The 23,167-nt window shown below is 41.5% G+C and overlaps 1 protein-coding gene across 1 annotated transcript in view; it reads left to right on the top strand.

Moving 5' to 3' along the window:
- epas1a (endothelial PAS domain protein 1a) overlaps positions 1-23,167 on the top strand; it is a 79,536-nt gene that overhangs the window by 21,817 nt on the left and 34,552 nt on the right. The window contains exons 3-7 of the mRNA XM_060940222.1: positions 13,923-14,068; positions 14,193-14,277; positions 18,776-18,894; positions 19,036-19,238; positions 22,943-23,049. Of these exons, the coding sequence (XP_060796205.1) occupies positions 13,923-14,068; positions 14,193-14,277; positions 18,776-18,894; positions 19,036-19,238; positions 22,943-23,049 (660 nt within the window). The remainder of the gene's footprint in view (positions 1-13,922; positions 14,069-14,192; positions 14,278-18,775; positions 18,895-19,035; positions 19,239-22,942; positions 23,050-23,167) is intronic.

The raw sequence follows: 23,167 nt of genomic DNA on the forward strand, positions 1-23,167 counted from the left end.
TGTGTGTGTGTGTGTGTGTGTGTGTGTGTGTGTGTGTGTGTGTGTTGGTCATTATAATGATTTGCAATGAAAATTGTTTTCTGTTCTATTTGTATTTAATCATGGTTGCCTTCTTTCTTTAGTTGTGGTCTTTATCAGTTGCATTAGTTTTAAAATGAAGAACAGATGCAATATTGCACTGCTCAGGAGGAAATGAAGGGTGAGCAATATTGGTTTGTGAATGTAATTTTACAGGATAAGATGAGGTTATAATGAAATCTCACCTGATTTTGCGTATAGCAGAAGAAATCAGATTTATGAGGAGCACTCGAAACTGGTGCCATATGATGTTCGTTAGACCAGTAGGAAAAATATCATAATGGGGATTTATGATTGGGATTTATATATATATATATATATATATATATATATATATATATATATATATATATATATATAATATAGACACACGCGCACCTCTTTTGTGCAGTTATCTAATCAGTCAATCCATTGACAACGGCACAATACATAATAAAATCGTGCAGATACAAATCAAGAGCTTCAGTTAATGTTCACTTCAAACATCAGAACGGGAAAAATTATGATCTCTGTGACTTCCACTGTGGCATGGGTGTTGGTTTGAGCCAAATGGACTGGTTTAAGTATTTCAGAAACGGCTGATCTCCTGGGGTTTTCACACACAGCAGTCTCTCTAGAGTTTACACAGAATAGTGTGAAAAACAGTCAGTGCGTTTACATGCACATAGAGAAAATTGAATTTCTGCTGTAGCTTGACTGAAATCGAAGTTCTGAATGCCATGGAAACACCTTAGCTCGGCTGAAATCGAAACGAACTGGATTTCTCGTAATCGAGCTACGTGACCTAGATTATGCGATTGTAGCCGAGCTACTTAGTGCATGTAAACCCTATCGAGCTACTTACTTCCCTTCCGGGAGTGACGAGACCACAAGCGGGAAACACGACAGCCTCGGTCGGCATGACAACAGTAGTAGTAGAGCAGCAGAAGAGGTCAGGAGGAACAAGGAGACAAAAACAATTGAACTTTTTGTGTGTTTATTAAGACACAAGTTAAATTGTAAGCAAAAAATGGACTTTAGAAAAATATACAATTGTGCAAAATAAGTTGTCTTACAAAACAGTGGTCTGCGCTAGCCTGGGAAATCCCATGCTGCTTTGCACAATCGTTCCGATCTGAAAAGACAGCATGGAAACTATGGTCTAAAGGCTCGCCTGAGTCAGGGAGCCAGTCAGAGAGTGGGGAGGGGTGGAAAGATGGTGACGCGTACTACTCGACAAACGGAAGCTTGTAGTTTATTTGGGACTGTTTACGGATCACATTTAACATGGCGGCGAGCGATACGAACCAAACTTTCAGTCAAGCTTTAGACACTGTTCTGAATAGTTTAGAGCGAAAGTTTGTTTTAAAACGGCAGTAATCGTTCGGTGCCATTGTTTTCCTATTTTTGTTTTGCCTTCTCTTTCCTTCTCTTCTTCGTCACTCTAACTACGTCACCGGGTACAACTGCCATGATTGGCCATATGCCAAATGATAGACATTCGCAACGTCCAATAAACGGCCGTTGACAATCGTAAACCACACCTCCCCTACGAGAAATTCAATAGGCGGATTCCAGACCATATTTCACTTGTGATATGGTCTGGTGTTAACCAGACTAGGTCTGCGCAGGACAGTTTGTAGCCAACAGGTGGCAGTGACATGTGGTGTGAATGTAAAATGGAAATCACTCCTCTTCTTCATGACGACAACCGGAAGTGTACCAACACGATGGGGCGTGTAGCGCCACCAGTGGCTCGGGTGCACAATGTACCTCACACAATAGCTCGATTTCCTTGTGTGCATGTAGGATTGGATTTCTCTGGCACCCCTGCTGGGACCCTTAGCTCGATTACCGACAGTAGCTCGATTTGGATGTGCATGTAAATGCACTGACTGACTGAGTGAGCAACAGTTCAGTGGGTGGAAACACCTTGTTGATAAGAGAGGTCAAAGGAAAGCGGCCAGATTGGTTTGAGTTGCCAGGAATGATCTAGCAACTCGTAACAACTCTACAACTGTGGTGAACAGAAAAGCATCTCTGCATGCAACAGCAGAACAACACATTGGGTTCCACTCCTGCCAGGCAAGAAAGGAATCTTAGAATCAAGAACAAGTTCCTATTAAAGTGGCTGGTGTGTGTGTGTAAAATGTATGCTGTACCGGGAATCTGCTGGAGCCACTCTCCCTGTTTAGGGGCCACTGGGACCACTTTGGACTTTACCTTCCACCTCTCTTCCAATTGTTCTTTAAGTTCCTGGTACTTCTCGATCTTCTTGTGCTCCTTCTGCCTGATGTTACTGTCAGCTGGGATTGCCACATCTGTCACAACTACACTCTTCTGTTCCTTATCTACCACCACTATGTCTGGTTGGTTAGCCAGCACCTGCTTGTCAGTCTGGAACTTGCAGTCCCACAAGATCTTAGCTCTGTTGTTCTCAACTATTTATGGTGGTATGTCCTTTTGAGATTTGGAGACTTCTAGTTTGTACTCAGCACAGATGTTCCTGTACACTACCCCAGCCACTTGGTTACGCCTCTTAGTGTATGCTGTCCCAGCTTGCATTTTACACCCTGCTACTATGTGCTGGACTCTCTCAGGGGCATCTTTGCACAGCCTGCACTTTGGGTCCCGTCTACTGTGGTAGACACCTGACTAGAAAAGACCTAGTACTTAGGGCCTGTTCTTGTGCTGCCATGATCAGAGCCTCTGTGCTGTCCTTCAAGCCAACCTTCTTTAGCCACCGGTAGGAGTTCTTGATGTCAGCAACTTCCTCTCCCTTCTTGATGTCAGCAACTTTCTGCCCCTCCATGGGATGATGCATCTCATGGAGGGGCTTGGTCTTCTGCAATTTTTCCTCTTCATCCTCATCACTCTCTGTCTCCTGCTGCCTGAAGCACTCTCTTACGACACAAAATAGCCCATAATATTGAAATAAAGGGGGGGGGGGGGGGGGAGTCATTAGAGTTCGTCAAATTATTGTCAAGATTATTTATTAACAATGATGTACAGTATATATATGTAAAAATGTAATACTTTCCTTCAAACCCCTAAATTAGCTTATTGGTTGGTATGGTGCTATCTGTTCATGTTGTCTATGGGGCTTAGCAGGAGCAGGTGTACTTCTATTGGGATCATGTGACACGTTTATTGTGCACAAATTGACACCATTCAACTAATTATTTCACTTCTGAACCAGAACTAATTCAGGGATGTCACAGCATTGTGGGTGAATACTTATGCAATCACAGCTTCAGTATTATGGGATATTTTATGTAAATACATTATATTATAATTTCAAATAAGTCCATTTTAGTTCCAAGTGAAGAAGAAACCTTTTATTTGTCACATGCACACTTCAAGCACAGTGAAATTCATCCTCTGCATTTAACCCATCTGAAGCAGTGAACACGCGCGCGCGCGCGCACACACCCAGAGCAGTGGGAAGCCACACTAGAGCGCCCGGGGAGCAGTCAGGGGTTCGGTACCTTGCTCAAGGGCACCTCAGCCCAAGGCCGCCCCATGTTAACCTAACTGCATGTCTTTGGACTGTGGGGGAAACCGGAGCACCCAGAGGAAACCCACGGGGAGAACATGCAAACTCCACACAGAAAGGCCCTCGCTGGCTGCTGGGCTCGAACCCGGACCTTCTTGCTGTGAGGCGACAGTGCTAACCACTACACCACCGTGCTGCCCACAAAATGTGGAAAAGTTCAGTGGGGTGAATACTTATGCAAGACACTGTTTGCACTATTTTTCATTTCAGTGATTTACATAATACTGTTTGTTAAAGCACTTTAAAGTAACGATCTACAATCATTGATGAATTAACCATAAATATATAGCAGATTCTACCATAACAGAGGCCAGTTAAGTCCCATCTCCTTAAATTGCTGAATTGATTATTTTGATCATTCTATTAAGTTTTTCTAGTAGCATTTGGGGTCTTGGACATTCACAGTAAATTTTAGGACAGTAGTCCTGGTAACTAACTAATAAAAGCCTGACATGACAGACATGCTAAATGACAATAGAAGCACATTGGTTTCTATCATCAAAATCTGACAGACAAACTAACGTCTACCATCCTATTCTGACAGACACTCTAGATGACAATAGCAACAAAACTGTTTCTTACATTATTAATCTGACAAATTTAGTAATAATATTAAATACCTCATCACTAGAACCAAATAATAAAATAAAATATTGAAATAAAAAAGATAATTTATTTTCAAAATTGAAATATCAACAATAATTGTCAGAACAGTGACGATAGACACGACTGCGTCACTTTCGCGGGGAAATAACACATTGAAATGGCCTGTCGGCTGAAAGGGTCGCAAGTGGCTCTGATTTATCTCAACTTACGATAGTTTTCCTCCAGAAAATTTTAAATATGAATGCACAAATATATTCTCAATGTTTCTATCGTCAAAAATTTCTATCGTCAGGATAGCTGACTGAAAATCTTACCTTGATTTATTTGATGAAATCTAGCTGCCAGAACTCCAAGTCTTGCCCGGAAGTAAATGTCTGCTGTCACAAAAATCACGTGCAGTAGAATTTCCTCTTTGCGTCAGTCAGCATGTGCGTGGTGAGGGCTTGAATTTTGCTATCGTCAGGTGCATTTGACTGACAGACTGACGATAGCATTTTTTAAAAATAACTGTGGGCTTCTCGTCGTGAATGAAATAGTTTTTTCGCTGTTAATCTATTTCAACTCTATCTGTTGACACCCAAAGCTTATAAAGCCTGCTTTCACACGATAACTACCAAAGATCCATAATGGCCGAGTCTATCGTCAGGTCATCTCATCTCATTATCTCTAGCCGCTTTATCCTGTTCTACAGGGTCGCAGGCAAGCTGGAGCCTATCCCAGCTGACTACGGGCGAAAGGCAGGGTACACCCTGGACAAGTTGCCAGGTCATCACAGGGCTGACACATAGACACAGACAACCATTCACACTCACACTCACACCTACGGTCAATTTAGAGTCACCAGTTAACCTAACCTGCATGTCTTTGGACTGTGGGGGAAACCGGAGCACCCGGAGGAAACCCACGCGGACACGGGGAGAACATGCAAACTCCGCACAGAAAGGCCCTCGCCGGCCCCGGGGCTCGAACCCAGGACCTTCTTGCTGTGAGGCGACAGCGCTAACCACTACACCACCGTGCCGCCCCATCGTCAGGTCATCTGACAGAAATTCACTGACGATAGCAACAGGGATAATGAAAGTGATTTTTAAAATGGGAGTTATGTCTGTCAGATATGTCAAAGAAATAGAACTTTATTCTTTAAAAATCTTTTATTGATATACTCAGTGTATTTTTAAATGACGTGCTGTTTTAGAAGACCAAATACCATATTTTCAATCTTGAAAATATTACCTCACTGAAAAAAGGACAAGAAAAATTTCTTATTTTGTGGGCAAGTGGTTAATGGATCCAGTTACGGTAGAATCTGCCCTATGAGAATTATTACAAATTGTAGTATATTTACCAATTAAATAAGAATATATGTAAAAGTATAATATTTTTGTCTCATTTGTTTAACTGGGTTCTCTTTATCTACTTTTAGGACTTGTGTGAAAATCTGATGATGTTTTTGGTCATATTTATGCAGAAATATAGAAAATTCTAAAGGGTTCACAAACTTTCAAGAACCACTGTTAAAAAAAAAAAACACACACACATTAAATGACACAACATGACCGGTGGAATGGTGGTGTAGTGGTCAGTCGCCTCATAGCTGGGTTCGAACCCCACGGCCGATGGGGGGCCTTTCCGTGTGGAGTTTGCATGTTGTCTGCGTGGGTTTCCTCTGGGTGCTCCGGTTTTCTCCTACAGTTCAAAGACATGCAGATTAGCTAAAATATCCAGCCACTGGGGTTGTACAAGCCAGCGCATACAGCACTGCCGATCCCAAGCCTGGATCGATTGAGGAGGGTTGTGTCAGGAAGGGCATCTGGGGTAAAATCTATGCCAACTCAAATATGCGGAATAGATCTGCTGTGGCGACCCCTAACGGGAGCAGCTGAAAGATGAAACTAAACGACATGACTATACTGTGATGAAACACATCGGTGTTGGTGTTAATATTGACAGAATTACCATTTTTATAAAAATCTGCATTTTATGGGTTGAAAATGGGTCAAAACGCCATCTAATGGTTTAAACCATCCTGAACCTTGCATGGCCGATGCTGATGTAGAGTCGACCATTTAGTATTTCTCTATGTTGTGAAATCTATACTACTAAAGGAAGGCTGTCTGTCGCTCTGTCTCGGTGTCCATTCACCTATGCAAATGGACACGGCTGGACGCACATACTCCATACTTTGCACATGGATTGGTGACATCTCAGAGGGGCCCCAAGACAACATTTTCGATTTTCTAAAACATGAGATTAGTGCTCATCCAACACACTATTCATTTCCCATAGGCCACATGCTCGCGCTAACATATCGCGCACAGCCACGGTGGGGAATCCCCTCCCCAACTCGCCTGAGAGTTTCAATTGTACAGAACCTCGCAATCAGCGCTCCTCGCCAGAGACTTCCGCTAGGGCCGAGTCTACATCGCTGAGGAGACGCGGGAAATGATTTATGGCATTTTCACAGAACACAACGAAAACATTATATATCACATGTGTCCACTCAACTCTCCACTGGGCCGTTCAGAGGAAATCAGGTTCATGGGCAATAACTGCCATCCATCCATCCATCCATCATCTGTAGCCGCTTTATCCTGTTCTACAGGGTCGCAGGCAAGCTGGAGCCTATCCCAGCTGACTATGGGCGAGAGGCGGGGTACACCCTGGACAAGTCGCCAGGTCATCACAGGGCAATAACTACTAGTTTATATAAAAAGGATGTTCATGCCGACATCCCCTAGCCCATGCAGTTGAGTGGGAGCCAGTGAAAAGGCAGGTCATTTTCCAATGTACACTGACTGACTGACACTCATCATCAAAACTGTGTAGTGCGTGGCGTTAGACTCAGAGCTGGGGGTGAAATTACACTTTAAGATTTTGGGCGGTAATCGTATAATGCGGCCTGGTGTTTTTTTTTGTTTGTTTTTTTCTTTCTCTTCCAGAATTGTGTATTTAAAATCAAGCAGTGACCATAACTTTTAAGGTGTAACCTGTCCACTTTAATCGAAGTCGAATTTATTAAATGGTTACTAAACAGTATGCGAAACTATACGGTACATAATGAGTGTATTTTGTGACCCTCAAACACCTCGAATGATGGCTGTCCTGACTCTGATGTTGTCTCGGTCCTCTAATGCTGCTGTTTGCAGTTGCTGCAGGTTTTTGCTTTAGTAAACTACAGGTCAGTGTGGTTCAGCTTAGATGATCCAGTCGGGAATTAAATTAAATTGGCCAGACAGGAACATTTTATTCTTTAGCCCTGAATAATAGATGTGGTAGGATGTTTCAGATCAGCACTACATCTCGGCGCTGTGTGTGTGCGTGCGTGTGTGCGTGCGTGCGTGCGCGCTAGCCATTTTGGAGCAGCTGAAGAGACGTTCTGTACTCTGTGACATAATAAGATTATGATCTCAGGAACATAGACAAAGAACATGGGTGGTTTCTAAAGTTCATCACTGATTACTAACTCGCACAGTGGTGTGTGTGTGTGTGTGTGTGTGTGTGTGTGTGTTGGCTGTTTTTGTGGCATACCAGTGTTTGCAGTCATAGGAAGCATAATACAGAGAAATAGAAGCAGGTGAGATTAGCTGATAGTGTTTCGTGATTGATAAATCTACTTCTTCTTCTTAAATGAAAACCTTAGCTCAAAATCAGATATTGCACCATGGTGTTAACAAATAAACTACTTTTCTGTTATTTTTTAGGTGACACAAGCACTGTTCCAGTCTCATCCAGTAAACAAAATATTAGTGTTTTTTTTTCTTTCAGTACGATAGTTTTTGTCTTTTTAGTTGATTTGATGGTCGAGAAAATTTGCTTGCTCGTGTTCTTGTGGTAGTGACTGAAAATTGTTTTTCATTTCCTCCGTGCATTTAAAATTTGCTTCGATGAAGAGCAGTATTAAAGGAGCTGTTTGTTGTTTTTAGTGCCCTCTACTGCCTGCAATGTACAACTTTTAATTTTAACCAGTTAACCAGTCGCTCCCTTCCCCAACAGACACCATCCCCTCTATTGAAAATACATCTGTGTTATGGGTTGCTGTTTAACTGATAGATCAGTTCTATTCTAGATATGGATGGAGAGAATTTCTGGCCCAGAAAATTTTGCTCAGAAGCTTGAAACAAAGAAACTAGCATGATCCATGATATCATTACCTACATAATAATAATATTGCAAACCACAGTTTTGCTGAGATATGATAATTATGCCTCGAAAGACATACACAAAAGCAACAACAATAAAAAACAAACAAACAAACAAACTGTACCTTTTAACTGCTTATTATTCAATTATTCCAGGGCAACCATTGTCAGTATTGCCATGACAATACTGCTTTTCATTTACGTATTGTCCTGCAGTACTAAGGCTACATCCACACGACAACGGCAACGAGATTTTTTTTTTTAAATATTGCGTCCACATGGGCAATGGATCAGTAAAATTTCAGGTACATGTGGCAACGCAACGCTTGCTGAAAACGATGCAATACACATGCCACACCACTACGTGCGCTGTAAGATGGTCCCATCGGAGACACCAGAACAATAGAAGAAGTAGACGCATGCGCATAAACCCCTTCTTCTGTAGCATTAGCCACACAAAGTTTTGATTTATTAATCAGTAGGGTAAAACGAAAGACGCAGAAAGAGGAATGAATGGGGGTAGACGGAGAGAGAGAGAGGAATGAATGGGGGTAGATGGAAGCCGGTACGCCAACATTCTGAGATCCTCCAGAATTCTTTAATGGTCCGGAATAAATTGAATGCTACACGTTGATGGATTACTTTGTTCTTCTACGCCCTTTTTGAGGAATGCATTGTCTGACTTAAACCAACATCTGAAGAGGTGAGATCGCTCCTTTTTTTTTTTTTTCTTTTTTTTTCCCTATTTTTGCCGGCGGGATTGTTTTTGTTTTTGGAAAGCGCTTGGCGGTGCGCGGTTTGGTACTGCTTCCGCGGTGTTTGGACTAAAGACTCTGCTCTAAGGGCTATTTTCTCTCTCTCTCTCTCTCTCTCTCTCTCTCTCTCTCTCTCTTTGCACCATTACACAATAAATATTCACAGTGAAAATATTTTGTAAGCGAGTTTCATGAACCAAGTTATAGGATTTGTTGACAACTCGCATCGAGTTCATTACACTTCTACCTGGCGTGAAGCACTGACAGTCATGTGGTTGTGACGTCATCGTAAACAAATCCATTCTACTCATCCAGACGACTTCGCAACGGCGCCGTTGCCAGATTTTTTCACTCTGGAACCCGTTCTCAAAAGATTTCGTTTTGGGGCACCCAAAACGCCGGTGCCGTGTGGACGCCAGGCCGAAACGATAAATAATTTTATCAGATTCACCTGAATCTGTTGCCGTGTGGACAGGGCCTAAGAAGCAGTTTAGCGTGTTCAGGTGTTCACACTACTGGTAGAAAGCATCTAGAAAAATCCAGTCCTGATTTTATCAAAGTCATCGAGATGCGATCGAGCGTGCACTTGCGCAATTCAAGCAGATCTGCTTTCCTCACTGTCAGTGGTCCGTGGTGCTCTGACAGAAAAGCATAAGAAGATCTTTTGCTTGATGTGTAAAAACCACGGGTGAAATCACCTGATATGAATTATTATGCACTGGCAGCGTTAAAGGAAATGATCACTGAAAACTAACCGAGTTCTAGTCACCATACCAATTCTAGGGCAGTGTTTCTGTAATGTTTTTACGTATCTAAAGTGGAATAAACATAGAGGAAATGTGTAATTTTATAAGGAACTCTGACGTCATGATGGCTGCGCCGCTTGAGCGAAAGAGTTGCTTCCTGTGGGAGCGCACATGTATATGTTTATCATGAAAGTGAGTGAGTGAGTGAGTGATACGCCGTAGTCTGTAAAGACTATAAAAACACTCCACTGCTAACTTTTATCGCATGCAAGAATCCAAAAGTAAAATACTCTCAATAACATGGAATCCAGCAGTGATGAGGAAACAATTCTCTCAGTTCAAAGTAACGAAGCCATGGGTTTAAAAGGCTCAAAGGGGTTTCGCCTGGATCCGGCTTCAGCAACTTCTACATCATCAATCCCTGCAGCCTCATTTTGACTTTTCACCGTATCCTTATAGCGGTGCGGATGAATATGGCGGCGTACACGTACTGTATTTTGACCGATGCCCTAACTTGGCCACTTTTAAATGTGAAAATAATAATCTCCTTTCAGAAATACTACCTCAACTTTGTGCTACTTTGAATTACATGTCAAAGTGCTTACAAGTAAATTCGTATTTTACGATTCATTTCCTTTAATGTTATAACACTACTACTAGTTAATGTCTGGTTACTCTTACCAACAAGCTATGTAGTAATTACCCAGATGTGTCTTATGTGGTTATAGCTAGCAGAACTCTGAAGCTAATGCCCAGGTCAGACAGTACGATAACAAAATCGCAGGTAGATGCAAGACTGGTCTTGAGTCGACGCACTACGATGACGCAGATAATGGCAGAGTCTTGCAGAGGGTCTTTAGTAGAGGCAGGTTGACGCAAGTGGATCACGATCTGTTCGCATTTCAGCTGCGATTCGCTTCTAGTCAGTGCAAATAGCAGGTTGACACATGTAGAGGCAGGCGGTCGTGCAGCGCTTGAACGATCAGTCGCAGGTAGTGGCAGCTAGACACAGGCTGACGCAGGGGAAGACAAGTCTTTAGAGATGGCTGCGATGCATCGCAGGTAGACGCAGACTGCACCTGCAAATAGCTTACAACATCCTGCGAGCAGTCTTATGGCCTTATATTTTTTAAAAGGTTTTCTGTGCACTGCGTCTAGCTGCGTCTGTTTCCGACTGGTAGATTCAGCTTGCAATACGTTTGACCACAACGAAGGATTTGATGCAAAACGCCTGCGTCCACCTGCGATTGGTCGCCACCGGACAGGTCGCAGCATGCATCTTTCTGCCGTCTGACCTGGGCATTACTCTCAAGCAAGTGCACTCCATATTGACAAATTCACATACAGGAACCTTTAAACATCGATTTAAACTAATGTCACGTGTACTGTTAATATACCTTCAGGACAATGGGCAGCAAATCATACGCCTTGTTAAACAATACCACAGCAAAGACATGTGGGGCATTATGCCACTAAGGTTTTATTAAAAACTTTTTTTTTTTTTATCAAGCGCTGAAGAGTACTTGATTGAAGAGAATACTAAATTGTTGCTTTTGCTAACCCTTAAGCCCAAGACATAGGAAATAGTCCTAGATATTAAAGGAGAACCAAAGTCATTTTTAAACTTGCTTTATTTCTTAATTAACGTGTTATTCAGTTACGTTTTCGGTTTTAGTAACCTTATATCGTGACTCGTATTGGCAACTAATTGCAATTAAATATTCTACTTATCGGCCTATTCGGTTTTTAGCCATGTTGAATTTAGTTCATTTGGTCCACAGCAGGTGTCCCTTATACACGCGATCTTCACGAGACTTGTGCGAGACTTCGAAACGTGACGTGTCAGCCAGGTGTCAGTGCCGCCATTTTGAAAACTGTCCCAAACGAAATATTGCACAAAAATGAGTTGAAATGATGATTACTGCCTACTTTTTTCAAACTTTCCTGATTGCTATCAAAACAAACAAAACTTCCAGCTTGATTACATCAGCATTCGAAAGGGGGCACGTGCGTTTTTTGACAACGTTGGCAGATGTTGTCCTGTGTCCGAAATCACTCCCTACTCACTATATAGGGCACTATGTAGTGGGGACGCAATTTTGTAGTGCTGTCCGAAACTTTAGTGAGGATTATTTACACCCTATATAGTGCACTCAAAGTATCCCACAATGCATTAAAAAAGTAGTGTACAACCGATGGTCATTAACCAAAGCAATATATCCCATCATGCATTGCGGTTGCGCTGAAAGAAATCAAATTAAAAGTCTCAAATTTTGATTTAATAAAAGGCAGCGACAAAGAAGAAAGTATTCAGCCTTGATTTAAAAAGAACTGAAAGATGCAGGAACTTTGTATTGATTAATGTGGGAAATGCGCTCAGTATAATATGGATTTATCACAAAAACACATGCATGTATTTATTAGTTTGAAAAACCACCAGCCGACTGATCTGGCACGTTTTAATTGTGCAACAGTAATGACGTAAATACCAGCGCGACGGACTAGTGTCCGAAAGCGTTTTTTCCATTTTACCAATGAGCTCACTATATACAGTAGTCCTCTATACAGTAATTCCCTATATAGGGAGTAGTGAACGAGTGAGCGATTTCGGACACAGGGTTGGTCACTTTGATTTCCGCTGTACATTTTACTTGCCTCCTACGATGTCTCGCACAGGTCTCAACGAATCTCGTTTACGGCCATTGCTTTGACATATGGACTGATATATTACAGAGCATATTTCAAACACTCATAACTTGCTATAGCAGCGACAAAATAGCGATCAAAAACGCATTCCGATATTTAATACAATGAGGAATAGAATTTTGATTAAAAAAATTTGCCTTCAGTTCTCCTTTAAGTTAAGATTTAAGTTATGCTTTCAAAGTTTCAACTGTGTTTAATTTTTAAATAAAACACTGCAGAATGTGTATTTCTGTATTGATACAAGTCGTGAGAAAAAGTGACATTCAATACAAAACATGGATTTACTCTTTAACGTCAATTTTGTGATTTGATCTGAAAAATAATTTTTGAATCAAAACCAAATCATATCCTTCTGTTTATTATTATTATTATTATTATTATTATTATTATTATTATAAGTTTTATTTTCCATCAATGTTTAATTATATATACACGTGTGTGTGTGTGTGTGTGTGTGTACAAAAAATATTATATATTTATTTTATTATATGAATCTGAAATATGTGAGGTTAGGATATAAAACATGGCTACATGGTTGGTAGGGTGTCAGTTTGAGTCAATCTTTATGGAAGTTATATGCACTGCTTATTGTGTAATTTTGGCGGTACTACTCTTACACAAGTTATGGCACTCCTGAGTTAAATTGTTATCCAGTAACTGCTATAAATTGTTCGGTAACTAATTGAAACTAATAGAAAAGCTATACATGAGATCATGAGGAATGTGGTGTAAGTTTAAGAAGTTTTAAACCAGTTTGAGAGAAAACAAGCACGAACAGTCATGCTTAAACAAGAACTGCTTCTCAGGCAATTGGTAGTGATTGACAGAAAGCTTCAAAAGAATGTCAAGAATGTCAAAGCCTGGCACAGAGGCAACCTAGTTTGACATCACAGAGCAGTATTTATAGTGGACAGATGTTTCTAAATACTGCAGGGCAATGGTACTAAAAGTAGACGTAAGCGCAAGGAGCCTGACCGCCTGCTTGGGAAAAACAACTCCGAATACAGCAGAAAGAATGATGTTCTGTCTGGGTCAGAAAGACCATAGTCAGACCCTCGCGTCTACTCCCAGCCTTTGAGGGAAGGAAGGTCTTATCAGGGGGAAGCAGATCTCCACCTCTCAGCATGAAGCCTTGCTTTAATTATTGCCTCGAGTTCTTGAAATTGTTCAGTGGTATTGTGTGTTGAAGCTCCTCCCTTTGCTGATGTTAGATCTGAGATGTGTTTTGGTTCTCATGGTGAATTATTTAGGTGGGGAAAAAATAAGGCTTTTTTTTTTTTGTATAATGTAGGTTTTTGGTGAGTTAATATGATTAGGATTTTCACATTTGAATGTTTTTAATGTGCGTTATTGGCAGGATGCTTGAGCAGACAGCTAAAGGAAGACGCCCTGATGGACACTCTGTATCTGAAGTCTCTGCAAGGCTTTGTTGCTGTGGTGACATCAGAAGGCGACATGATCTTCGTCTCAGGGAACATCAGTAAATTCATGGGTCTCACGCAGGTGAATCTTTTCTTCCTCTTTTTGTTTCTCACCCCAGTATGTCTGCATTACTGTGACTGAGATAACCAGGATGCTGTAGTGTTGTGTGCTTTCTCTGTTCATTTTTATGGTACGCCTTTCCCAGGTCGAATTAACAGGACACAGTATTTTTGATTTCACACACCCTTGCGATCATGAGGAGATCCGAGAGAACCTCAGTGTCAGAGCAGGTGTGTAGTTCTGGAGTTGTTTCATTTCTGTTTTGAGATGTGTAGATCCATTTTTAAAGCCTGAGAGCTTGATTTGTCCTTATCTCTTTGCGTAGTAGCACTGAAGATGCCCTTATGCTTTGTCTTATCACCATTCTGATGATACATTTCTTACATTCCTCAGGTACTTGTGCATCTCAAAACTTAGACTATCATGAACAAGCTCGTTTTTTCGTAATTTAATTCAAAAAGGTAAACTTTCATATATTCTAGATTCATTACATGTAAAGTGAAATATTTCAAGCCTTTTTTTTTTTTATTTTGATGATTATGGCTTATAGCTCATGAAAATCAGAAATCCGGTATCTCAAATTATTAGAATATTTCCCAAGAGCAATCAAAAAAGAATTTACAATACAGAAATGTCCAACTTCTGAAAAGTATGTTCGGTTATACACTCAGTACTTGGTTGGGGATCCTTTACCATGAATTACCGCATCAGTGTGTCATGGCGTGGAGCCGATCAGCCTGTGGCACTGTTGAGGCGTTATTGAAGCCCAGGTTGCTTTGATAGCAGCCTTCACCTCGTCTGTATTTTTGGGTCGGGTGTTTCTCATCTTCCTCTTGACAATACCCATAGATTTTCTGTGGGGTTCAGGTCAGGTGAGTTGGCTGGCCAATCAAAAACAGTAATATCACGGTCAGTAAACCATTTGGCAGTAGTTTTGGCACTGTGGGCAGGCACTAAGTCCTGCAGGAAAAGGAAATCAGCATCTCCATAAAGCTTGTCAGCAGTTGAAAGCATGAATTGCTCTAAAATCTCCTGGTAGACGGCTGTGTTGTCTTTGGACTTGGTTAAACACAGTGGACCAACACCAGCAGATGACATGGCACTCCAAATCATCACAGACTTTGGAAACTTCACACTAGACTTCAAACACCTCGGATTCTGTGCCTCTCCACTCTTCCTTCAGACTCTCAGACCTTGATTTCTAAATGAAATGCAAAATTTACTTTCATTTGAAAAGAGGACTTTGGACCACTGGGCAATAGTCCAGTTCTTTCTCTCCTCAGCCCAAGTAAGACGCTTCTGACGTTGTCTCTGGTTCAGGAGTGGCTTGATATTAGGAATGCGACAGCTGTAGCCCATTTCCTGAAGACGTCTGTGCGTGGTGGCTCTTGATGCACTGATACCAGCCTCAGTCCACTCTTTGTGAAGGTCTCCCAAGTTCTCAAATAGACTTTTCTTGGCAATCCTACAGTCATCCCTGTTGCTTGTGCACTTTTTCCAGCCAGCCTTTTCAGCAATGACCACCTTCTGTGGCTTAACCTCCTTGCAGAGGGTGTCGATGATCATCTTTTGGACAACTGTCAAGTCAGCAGTCTTCCGCATGATTGTGGTTGCGTGTACTGAACTAGACCGAAAGATATACACAGTATTTATCCTATTTTACTCAAACTCGAAATGAAATATTTTAATATTTTGAGATGTTTAAGGTTTTTTTTTTTGTGCTGTCAGCCATAATTATCAAAATTTAAGATAGAAAAATAATTGAAACATTTTAGCTTGCATATAATGAGTCTCGTCTCATTATCTCTAGCCGCTTTATCCTGTTCTACAGGGTCGCAGGCAAGCCGGAGCCTATCCCAGCTGACTACGGGCGAGAGACGGGGTACACCCTGGACAAGTCTCCAGGTCATCACAGGGCATAATGAGTCTAGAATATATTAAATTTTCACTTTCTTAAATAACTGATGGAACATATTGAACTTTTTCACCATTTTCTAATTGTTTGAGATGCACTAGTAGTTCTTTCTAAGGAATTTCTCACTTTTACCAAGAGGCCTGAGATCCAGCCCTACTTTATTTATGTTCTCATAGTTAGGAGAACATACTTGCACCCTAATCATACTATAACAATTTAATTGTTAACAATCCAGCTGATAGAAAAAGAAAAAAAAAACCTGGTTCAGCGTGGTTCATGAAAGTTTCTGTTAGACATTTTAATGGATTTCAAATAACTGTGAGCTTGGATGTGGTTAAGATGGACAGAATGTGGCTATAAATCAGTGCTTCATGCTGTCTGTTTCGTAAGGACATTATCCAAATCAGGACATGGCGGGATAAAAATGGGGATAAAACAACTGTGAAGGCCATAGTTTACATTTTATAATTTACATTTTTATATTCAGAAACCATTCAGTGAGCCTTTTTGCCCTGTGGGTGGGGCTGGGTTATCTTACAATCCTATTAGGATAGAAATATTTTGTCGTCGGAAAAATGTGATCAGTCAAAAGAACTTTTAATTGATATGCAGTGATGTACAGAATGCCAGCAAAAGAGCCATTTATTTTTCCTTTCGTCACCCATTTTTATTAAATAAAATTCTAAACATTATTTATTTAACAGTTATTCCACAAAATCAAGTCGTACGTGAGCTGATAGCTGACGAGGTGCGTAGCGCTGAGTCGGCTATAAGCCATGTACGACGAGACTGAGCGGAATAACTGTTTTATTCTATTCACATTCACTGGATTTTGAGAAACAGAGCATTTTGTCATTTTTTGCAAATTCGGTAAAGAAAAACTTTATACAAAACGTCCGACAAAATCATTTCTGCTTAGAATGTAAACAAACCAGTGAAATGACAGGAGCAATTTGTGAAAAATGCGATAATAATAATTCTTGAAAAATAAAGATGTTCTGGGGCGTCGTGGCTCAGGTGGCTAAGGCGCCATACCATAAATCCGGGGACCCGGGTTCAATTCTGACCCGAGGTCGTTTCCCGATCCCTCCCCATCTCTCTCCCGCTCATTTCCTGTCTCTACACTGTCCTATCTAATAAAGGTGAAAAAAGCCCCAAAAATATATCTTTAAAAAAAAAAATAAATAAAGATGTTCTTACCATCAAACTTTCATTCCATATTTTGTTGCTTTTTTATTTGGGGGGGGGGTTTGTTTTCGAGTAACATTTTTTTTTTTTTTTTCATCCTCAGTTAGTTCAGTAACACCCTCCGCCAGTTTGTTGTTCTTCGTTAGGGTCTTTTTTTTTTTTTTTGTTCAGTTGGCAAACCAACTTAAAGGTGCATTACTGCCACTGACTGGGCTGGAGTGTGGAACAGGAAATGTTGGGGGGACGACTATATTATTTTAGCTATTTCTGTTTCTTTTAAATACTTGATACCAAAGCTGCCATTTTGTTTTTCTCAACTCATGGTATATGAGCTGATATCCTAGTAGTAGAGTAGCCAGTCAGAGTGCGTGATTGCTCATATCCAGTGAATGTCTCATCTCATCTCATTATCTCTAGCCGCTTTATCCTTCTACAGGGTCGCAGGCAAGCTGGAGCCTATCCCAGCTGACTATGGGCGAAAGGCGGGGTACACCCTGGACAAGTCGCCAGGTCATCACAGGGCTGACACATAGACACAGACAACCATTCACACTCACACCTACGGTCAATTTAGAGTCACCAGTTAACCTAACCTGCATGTCTTTGGACTGTGGGGGAAACCGGAGCACCCGGAGGAAACCCACGCGGACACGGGGAGAACATGCAAACTCCGCACAGAAAGGCCCTCGCCGGCCACGGGGCTCGAACCCAGGACCTTCTTGCTGTGAGGTGACAGCGCTAACCACTACACCACCGTGCCGCCTCCAGTGAATGTGGATAGAATAAATAAATAAAGTATAGAATATTGGAAACCGTACAAGGTATGATCAAAAAGGTTCTGGACTGTTCCTCTTGTGAACAAAAGGAGTGTGGAAAGGTCATGCGTGTGCAGCAGGAGTGAGCAGTAACCATGTCCGTATGCTTCGTGGTGTCATGCCCCCATGTCACCATCAGGACCTGTGTTAGACTCGTTTTTTGACAACGTGCACATGCACTTTTATGATTTTCACTATGGACCAGAGAGATTATTCCGTGTCAAATTCAGGGAATCGGCAACGGACACCCTGGAAATACTTCAACAAGCCAAAAGCAATGAAGCAGTGAGCTGGGCCAGGTATTTTAATGGCATTTGTGCGTCAAAAGGGGCAGAACGCCGTCCTCCAGTGATGTCCTTCCCCTTTTGGAGTGTAGATGCCACTCAAAACACCTCGCCCAGCTCACTGCTTCATTGCCGTCGGCCTCCTGAAGCATTTCAAATGCTTGTGTATTGTGCAAATTGCAAATGTACAAGTGCACGCTGACACACAAAATGTGTGCAATCCAGGTCCCAGTGTTGACAGTGTGATATCAAGCGGCATATTGGCTCACCAGGATTTCTGCTTGATCCTACTGCATGCGCATGACCTTACCGCTCTCCGTTGGTTCGCAATAGGAGCAGTCCCTGACCTTTTTGAACAAACCTCATACATCTGCTGTATTTTTTTTTTTTTTGGATCTAATTGTAATGAATGAAGTGTGTTTATAACCAAGAAATTGTGACAAATTCCTAATATGTTAATAAATTTGGTGAATAAGTGAGATTCTGAAATAATATTGAAAATAAATGCCTTGAATGTGGCTGTTAGGCTCAGCGTATGGCAGGAGACATAAGGAGCTGAGCACAGCGAGAGATTTCTTCATGAGGATGAAGTGCACAGTCACCAACAGAGGACGCACAGTCAACCTTAAATCGGCCAGCTGGAAGGTAAGTGCATGTGGATTACGATACATAACATGCATAAACACAGTTGTTTGGACACGATCATGACCGTTGATGATGATTACCCGTCAGTGAACCCCAGTCTTTTTTGGTGTTATGTCTGATGTCATGTGTATCTTCCCTCAGGTGCTGCACTGCACAGGGTATTTGAAGGTGTACCCCAGCCGGCCCCCTCATGTTTTGTCTGGGTTTACTGAGCCCCTCCTGACTTGCCTGGTCGTGCTGTGTGAACCCATCCCTCATCCGTCCAGTGTGGACACACCAATTGACTGCAAGACCTTCATGAGTCGACACAGCATGGACTTAAAGTTCACGTACTGTGATGAGAGGCATGTAGCACTCTCTGACTCTTCTGACTGCTGAGTATTTCAGAAACTGCTGATCTTTTGGGGTTTTCAATCAGAACAATCTCAAGAGGTTACACAGAATAGTGAGAAACAAATAAATAAAAGCGTCCAATGAGTGGCCGTTCCCTCTCGCCCATAGTCAGCTGGGATAGGCTCCAGCTTGCCTGCGACCCTGTAGAACAGGATAAGCAGCTTCAGATAATGGATGGATGGATGGATGGATGGATGGATGGATGGAGTGGCAGTTCTGCAGGTGTTATTGATTAGATAGGTCAGAGGATAATAGCCAGGCTGGTTAGAGCAGACAGGAAGGCTATGGCAACTCGATCAACTACTCTTTACAACCGTGATGAGCAGAAAAGCATCTTAGAAAACACAACACTTCAAACCTTGAGATTGACAAGAATGGAAACCAGTGTGGTCTTCTTGCTGAGATCTCAAAAATGTCACATTAAGCAATTTAAAAATAGCTTGAAAAGGTGTTTATAGTAAATAAACATTTTGTACTATTCCTACTATAACTGGAAAGTACCATTCAGTCTTTCCACATATGTATATCACCTAGGTGTATGGTGTTGTATATTCATACAACTTAGACTTAGACAAAACTTTATCCCCGAAGGGCAATTAGAAGGGCGAAGAGCGGTACATTAAAAGAGCAAGAAAATAAAATCACAAAAAGAATAAAATCACAAAAATGGGTGGGCAAAAAAACAACAACAAAACAACAACAAAAAAAAGCTCATTATGTACAATGGCAGGCCTGTTGCCAGTAACAAAGTTAAAAAAAAAAAAAAAAGGCAGCAGATAAAATATGTAAAATAAATAAAATGACGCGTGGATAAAATTAAAATGACAATATGATTATGATCAACTTCCTTATGAGCAGGCCAGCCATTAGGAATTATGGACAGGGGGACAAACGTTCCCTAATTGGGCCCCTCATCCACACTCACTCTGTATTTGATCACACTTAAAGGTCAACAATAGACCTTCGCATGCTCCCCGGGTCTTGGACTGGGGTCATCTGTACCCTCAGATCCCCCTGATGGTGGGTCTGCTCATGACTTTTGGTATATTTGAGTGACTAAAGTTAGAATCAAATTTCTTACCTGCACAGAAATACAGTCACCTATATCATTATTATTCTGTGTAAGAAGGGAAAGTAATTACTTGGTTTAGAGCCAGCCAACCTCTGGCTGGTGTGTGAGTGTAGCTGCTGCCATCTTACATAACCAACATGGATCGCTAACAATGACCCATAGAGGGATAAATTTCAGTCTGCCATCAATCTATCAAGACTTTAAACATACACAAATTGTGCAGTGAAGAAAGAGCCAAAAAGCTTGATGTACTGTATATGTCTCACTGCTCTGTTTGTTACATCCTGGTGCATATATATCCAACACTGATTTCTAAGAGCGTACTGGAGCTATTTAACAGTTATTCCATGAAATCGAGTCGTACATGAGCTGATAGCTGACAAAGTGCGTAGCGCCAAGTTGTCTATAAGCCGTATACGACAAAACTGAGTAGAATAACTGTTTTAGTCTATCCACATTCACTGGATTTAGAGAAACGGAGCATTTTTATTTTTAATTTTTTTGCAAATTCGATAAATAAAAACTTTGTACAAAACGTCCGACAAAATCGTTTCTGCTTAGAATGTAAACAAACCGGCGAAATGACAGTAGCAATTTGTGAAAAATGCTATAATAATAATTCTTGAAAAATAAAGAAACATTCTTACCATTAAATACTTTTATTCCATATTTTGTTGCGCCTTTTTTGGGGGGGGGGGTGTTTTCGAGTAGTTTTTATTTCGTCCTCGGTTGGTTCAGCAATATGCGCCACCATTTTCTTCTTCTTCTTTAGGGTTTTTTTGGCGGTTGGCAAACCAACTTAAAGGTGCATTACCGACTGGGCTGGAGTGTGAAACAGGAGATATTGGGGGGGGGGGGGGGGGACTATATTCTTTTCGCTATTTCTGTTTCTTTTAAATACTTGATAAAGTGATGTATCTGACTTGATGCGCATCGCCATTTTGTTTTTCTCTACTCATGGTATATGAGCTGATATCCTAGTAGTAGAGTAGCCAATCAGAGCACGCGATTGCTCATATCCAGTGAATGTGGATAGAATAATTAAGTTTGCTGTGTGCTGTATACAATATACAAACCAATTTGCTGTGACTTGTTCGCTTCCTGTTGACACAGGTTTTAAGATGAAAAGAGGCAGATACAGTTTGTGTAAATCATGAAGTTTGTATTAAAGAGTAGTTCAGTGGTAGGGAATTTATAACAAAGTCACAAAATGACTGTCACTAAGAGGTCAAAGCAATCACAAGGGTAAGAGAAGAAAAAAAACATAAGGATATTGATCAGTGAGGTATGTAAGTTGTGTGTTGATTAACATTTCATTTCATAGCTGACCTAATGCATTAAGGTGGGCTCGTATGGTTTTAAAAGCTTAAACTGCTTTTTGCACTATACTGAAATCAGTGAAGTAAAGCAAGGGCAGCATCTCAAAAGCAACAATATGCCCTTCACCACTATACAACTGGTGTAGTGGTTAGTTGCCTCATAGCAAGAAGGTTCTGAGTTCGAGCCCGGTGGCTGACAGGGGCCTTTCCGTGTGGAGTTTGCATGTTCTCCCCGTATCTGTGTGGGTTTCCTCTGGGTGCTCCGGTTTCCCTCACAGTCCAAAGACATGTGGTTAGGTTAACATGGGGCGGTCTTGGCCTGAAGGTTGGGCTGAAGTCCCCTTGAGCAAGGCATCTAACCCACAACTGCTCCCCGGGCGCTATAGCATTGCTGCCCACTGCTCTGGGTATGTGTGCGTGTTCATCGCTCAAGCCTCGGTCACAACCGGCCGTAGGTGCTCCTACGGCCGGTCTACTTGCAAAAAACGCAAGAAACACACGGAGGGTGCGCGTGCGACGTGCTGATTTTCGAGCCGTAGACTGGCCGCAGAGGTTCTTTGTCATGTCAAACTCTACGGGCGCTTACGTTTTTTTCAGGTTGCAAGACAAACTTACTTGCGTCTTTCTCCATGAACAAAAAAAACGCAGCGATTTGGGAAACGCCAAAAGTCGCACAGCCAAAAAATCGTACATCCGGTTGTGACCTAGGCTTCACTTGTATGTGCATGTGTGTGTTCACTGCTTCGGATGGGTTAAATAAGAGAGGAGGAATTTCACTGTGCTTGAATGTACGTGTAATCAATAAAGGCTTCTTGTAACTCATAATGTGTTATTTCAACAAGAAGGAAAAAAATCTCAAAAATCGCAGACGGGGGAAAAGAAAACTCCAGAGAGAATGAGAGAGAAGGATTTATTTTCTCAGAAAACAAAAAGCCCCAATTGTCAACAGTTGGCACTAAAGTGGGAAAGCCATTTACTTTGGCTTCTCTTGTCTCATCTGGTGAACTGATTGCTTGTCATGTCTTTCGCCAGCACGTTGCAGGATCTGAGGCGAGCTTTGTGAATGTTTGCTTTTTTACTTTTGTGGAATTTGTAGAATCCATGCATATTGTACCAACGCTCGAACAGCTTTGATAATACTTACGCCATAATGCATATGTACACCAGATAGGATATGGATGGAAAAGTAAAGTTTGGATTTTTTTCGTTGCTTGTAACAAGTTTGGGATTTAAACAGACAATCAATTATTTAACTGTTTTGCAGTGTGGGGAATCTGATGGGCTACACACCAGATGACTTAGTGGGGCGCTCTGTATATGACTTCTACCATGCAATGGATGTGGACAATATGACGAAGAGCCATCAGAACTGTGAGTACATACTTTCCCCTTTATCTCCTGTATACATTTGAGGCACATAGTATATCCACAACCAGTATCTCATCTCATCATCTCTAGCCGCTTTATCCTGTTCTACAGGGTCGCAGGC

Source organism: Neoarius graeffei, chromosome 14 (assembly GCF_027579695.1).
Source record: "Neoarius graeffei isolate fNeoGra1 chromosome 14, fNeoGra1.pri, whole genome shotgun sequence".
NCBI lineage: Eukaryota > Metazoa > Chordata > Actinopteri > Siluriformes > Ariidae > Neoarius > Neoarius graeffei.